The following is a 5,031-nucleotide window of genomic DNA, read 5'->3' as shown; positions in this document are numbered from 1 at the left end:
TTTTCTTATCCTCTGTGCTGTTTTCAGTGTTTGTAGAATGCGTATTAGGCGTGGGTATGCATATACGCAGTATTGTCATGAAAGTAGTTTAAATTTCGCGCCAAAAGTTTTATCGAAGTTCAAGGCGGAGTGGGATCTAGGGACATTTACGCGGGAAACGATTACTAACCTGTAAACGTCAGATAAGCGTGCTGTTCATTCCTTTTTTTGTGAAATATATCCTCGCGACGTTTACAATGACAATAAAAGTTTCACTGCCTTCTAGTCGTAATGTTCCGACTGAAATTATAAGTGGAGTTTGTGTGAATAGAATAGAAATACTGTTACTCTACGATTCTTGTTATGATTATCATTAGACTCTGTTGATAATGTAGTTCCTATTCATAATTATCGTTTTGTTAATGATTAATATTTGGTATGACGTATCCTTCGCGAGGTGGCCTTATATTTGATATCAGTTTTCGTAATTGATTCTTATGTGAAAGAACGTGGATTATTGCCGTTTAGTGCAGTCGGCATCGTAGGATAGTGTCATGGCGCGACAACAATGACAGAAAGTGTGTTTCTCACCGACGATTTCGGTATTAAATCTAATATGTGGGGCGGTTTTCGTTGTAACAAGGGCTTCCTAATATTGTTCCTAGTTCATGTGATAGCATTTCAAAGTTTTATATGTAAGTGTTCAATAAACGTCGTTTGCTTTATTTGTGCATCTCTCGACGATCGTTCAGCGTCCGCGCATAGAAACTCTTTTGTGCATCCAGATGTGACAAACTGCGTAGCACAGCTTCCACGCATATTCGCCGCGATGTTCAATTAGACTCCATCTATGATATTTATCTTGTAATTCGTAATTCATTATTGTTCCGAATACGTTTTTCTCTCCGTTTGAACATATGTTAATTGCCACGTTCCTCTGATTTTTACTTTTAATTCGAACGCTCGAAACTACGATTTACCTTTCACCAAAGACGCATCTACATAATTGTTACTTTTTTGTTCGTAAGATTATCAGTCGTACAAATGGGAAGAGCTACAGGATAAGCTGGAGTCGATAATCCTCGAGCAACGAGATGTGTACGGGCTAACATACAGCATAATCAAAAGGTTAGAGGAGCACGATGCGTTCACTGGAAACAAACGGGAACCCGTTGATGAGCCTACGATTTATGCGATTACCCCTACATTCGCTAGACCTGTACAAAAAGCCGAATTGACACGGTTGTCGCAAACATTTTTACATGTACCGAACTTCCATTGGATCCTCGTAGAAGATGCTGCGAGAAAGACAAAACTCGTTACGCATTTTTTAGAGAACAGCGGTTTAATTTACACCCACTTGGCGGCAGCAACTCCGCCTAATTACAAATTAGGTCGAAACGATCCTAATTGGAAGAAGCCACGTGGCGTCGAGCAACGAAACGCAGCGTTACGCTGGCTTCGAGAGTATCTCAAACCGACAGACAAAGGGATAGTATTTTTTGCTGACGATGACAATACGTATTCAGTTCAATTGTTTTCCGAGGTGAGAATATCGATGATTTGTACCAGACGATCGGTCTAGTTCCAGAAACGTTATATAATCCGCGCATATGTTACAGATGGTGAAAATTCAGAAGGTCGGCGTGTGGCCGGTTGGTCTAGTTGGCGGTTTAATGGTGGAGAAACCAATATGTGATAACGTTACTAATAAGGTAATCGGTTTCAACGCAGCTTGGAAGCCAGATCGACCGTTTCCGTTGGATATGGCAGGCTTTGCGATCAACTTGAGGCTTTTATTGGAGAATCCAGATGCTGTCTTTTCGTATGACGTTCAGGGTGGTTATCAGGAGAGCGAAATTTTGAAACAAATCGTCAGTAGGGATGAACTAGAGCCATTGGCAGATTGTTGCACAAAGGTATATAGAGATTGTCTTTTGTATATTCCTCGTTGTATACGTCAAATAATTATATTTTTTTTATATCTCAATTAGGTATATGTGTGGCATACACGAACAGAACCGCCGCAATTAAATGTGGAGCAACTTTTAATAAAGAAAGGTAAACGTTCCAATCTAGGCATTGAAGTGTGATAAAAGAGTTAGACTGTAGTGTGCAATATTTTATTATTACCGAAAGAATCTCGCAACGCGATAGAGCGTTTTAACGTTTACTGTATGTGGGGAACGTGAACTGAAAACGAAGAATGAATTTTATATACGCTTTTTATTATCATCCGCGCACTTGGCCATGTACTTTTTATCATTGGAGAACAATGCAGTGCCATAACGCGTAGTTCGCTTATAGCTGCATATTTGGTGAGGACGTAAAACGAGATATTAATGGATTCCAAGTAGAACCTGCGTATTGATATTATAATGTGGCAGGTCTGATATATTCTATCGTTAACGAATCGATCGTTTTTTGTTTTTGTACTTTTTACGTGCCTGTTAGTGCAAAGTCTTTCAATACAATAAAACGCGCGCGCGTACTCATTTTTTGAAACTGTAACGAAGAATTAGTGTTTGAATAAAAAAAATTTTGCGTGTAAATAAACACGAATCATTGTGTAGACGTGAATCATGTTGACCTTGAAAATGTTCTTTATCCTTTATTAGTCGAGTACGTTTCCTTGACGCGTACAGAAAAAGCATACATAAAAAATATGCCTTACACCTACGAACTTTAATAATGTTTGTAATAATATTCTTTAAATTGGAAGATGCGCAGTAATACTTTTCGTGGGAAGCTACTTGGGTTACGGATTTTGGCAACGAATATAAATAGCTAGATAAACGTGATTTCTCCTCTCCACCGAGTCGCCATCACTTTTGACTGGGTGAAGTCTCGAAATACTGCGTGACGATTACGACAAACAGTCCGTTATTTTTTTTTTTCTTCTCTTTTCGATATATATATTTTTTTTTCTCGTGTATAATATGTACTCGTTGACTTATAAGCTAATAAGTACTATATATTTGGCAAAACTCTGTGTTTACGGTACGTAAAAAAGCTACCCGTGCAGAAAGTGTGTTCGCAAGCGAGGGAATTGATGGTTGTTTTTAAACTTTCTTTTCTTTATAGATAGGTAAGCAGTTATGTTAAATAAATATACACACGATCAATTTATTTTTACGGTTTACTTTTAATTATTTTCCTTGTTTCTTTTTTGCGAACGCACCTTCTGAACTCGCATAGAACATTCTAAACTTACCGAACCCTCCTAAACTTATATCCAATACTTCTTACAGATTAGGAAAAACGTTTACAAGCATTTACAAAAACTTATCACATTTTAACTGCGTTTTCTTGAAAAGCCATCTTACACATTAGGACAAAACTGGTATTAATTTATGTTATTCGAATATTATAATATATATATGGCAGCTTTCAATTGTTCTCTTTTTTTTTTTTCTTTTCTTGTGTACATGTCTCGAAACGAAAAAATTGTGATCCCTGTTGCAACTGCAATAACTCACTGTTTAAAGCGATAAGAGTTCATTCGCCCGAATATCAAAGATATCGCTGCTTTTGATTACACTATACATACTTTGTTTTAGAGAGACTTAATTATTCAAAGATACGTCTTGAGTTATTAAAACATTATCACGATCAAGATATCAAATATACTTTCCATTCAGAATCCTTTCGTTAACTTTCGTATTTTACAGCTTTCAAGTATACTGTTCTACACAACAGCTGTATTTGATAACCGGATCGTGATAATATACAATCTTAACCGAACAGAATTTCACCGCAAAAACTGTCCAATCCTCCGGTTAGATTACTTTCTTACATGCAGAGTAACTATATAGGATACACAAAATATAAGTAACAAAAGGGATAAAAATGACAAAGATAGTTGGGCTGCTCTTGCACGCGATGCCTTGGTGATGTAATCTTTACATTATTAAATGTACACAAGGTAGACTATCACGATAAATTATATCACGGATTAAAAGGATTATTTCGCAATGAGAGGCGGCGGTCACCTCGAAGTAGAAAACACAACTATTAACTAATCGTGGATAAACGTACAGCGCATAACCTATACGTCTGTCATACTTATTATTGATAGGGCAAGAGTTATAAGTCACACCCGAAAGCTGAGCGACAGAAACACTTTCTTATAAAAAATTTCTTCGTGGCTAGAGGAAACACACGTAACAGTTAATCTTGTAAAAGAATACACGCAAGCCGAATACGACAAGCCGAAGTGTTTAATAACCTGAGTTATTTGATCGTCAATGATAACCGGTACGATTCGTTTTCATTAAGTTTCGCGCTTAAATGAATCAGTCTTTCAAATCAAGTCATACAATCATGAAATTGATAATTCGTCGCTTAAAATCGTGCCGAATATAAACCAAATGAAGTGTACCTGTGTTGTAAATCGTATAATACGACTTCTAATTGAAAAAACGTACAAGAATGGGAACGTGTCAAGAGAATATAACCTTTAAAATTCCGCCGGCAGATCAGAGGCTCTTGTGAAATTTGAACCTCGTTGAAAGATAGAAAGATAGAAAGATAGAAAAAGAGAGAGAGAGAGAGAGAGAGAGAGAGAGAGAGAGAGAGAGAGAGAAGATAGAGATAGAGAGATATTCCTGTTCCGTTCGTTTCTACTTCGTACGTAATACTTTTCAAAACTTTAGTTTCTACTATTAGTCAGTTAGATGTTCTTTTTTTCTTTATATTAATGCAGAAACGAGATGGAATAGGCGAATTGTTTCTTTTTTAGTTTCGTGCTGTGCACACAATAACACAGTACTACCCAGCGTACTAGACTGCGATTATCTAAGAGATGCCTCGAAGCAATGATCACTAATTATCGACCAACTTCTACCAATTTCGCGATAAATTTTGTACATTCTTTCTCCTCGTGTAAGCGATCTATCTAACTCCTCCTTCTTGCAATATTCGCTAAGTTACATTACATCAATAGTTTCTTTTCTTTTTCTTCTCCTAAAACGATCTTAGAACACAATACATTTCGTACCTGTTTTTCCATAGATCGCGTAGATTACGCTTGTATTTCATACGCTTTGGTGA

The 5,031-nt window shown here is 36.9% G+C and overlaps 1 protein-coding gene across 1 annotated transcript; it reads left to right on the top strand.

The window, feature by feature from the left end:
* The first annotated feature begins 278 nt into the window (after positions 1-278).
* LOC108575584 (galactosylgalactosylxylosylprotein 3-beta-glucuronosyltransferase I) lies at positions 279-2,460 on the top strand. Its single transcript, XM_017938408.1, has 4 exons — positions 279-674; positions 1,008-1,525; positions 1,602-1,898; positions 1,974-2,460. Exons 1-4 carry the CDS (start codon positions 548-550, stop codon positions 2,070-2,072), a joined length of 1,041 nt encoding a protein of 346 aa, XP_017793897.1. The 5' UTR covers positions 279-547; the 3' UTR covers positions 2,073-2,460.
* Positions 2,461-5,031: the final 2,571 nt, after the last annotated feature.

The sequence above is a fragment of the Habropoda laboriosa genome, unplaced genomic scaffold, assembly GCF_001263275.1.
Source record: "Habropoda laboriosa isolate 0110345459 unplaced genomic scaffold, ASM126327v1 scaffold186, whole genome shotgun sequence".
Classification (NCBI taxonomy): Eukaryota; Metazoa; Arthropoda; class Insecta; order Hymenoptera; family Apidae; genus Habropoda; species Habropoda laboriosa.
This window is presented reverse-complemented; position numbering and strand designations above follow the sequence as displayed.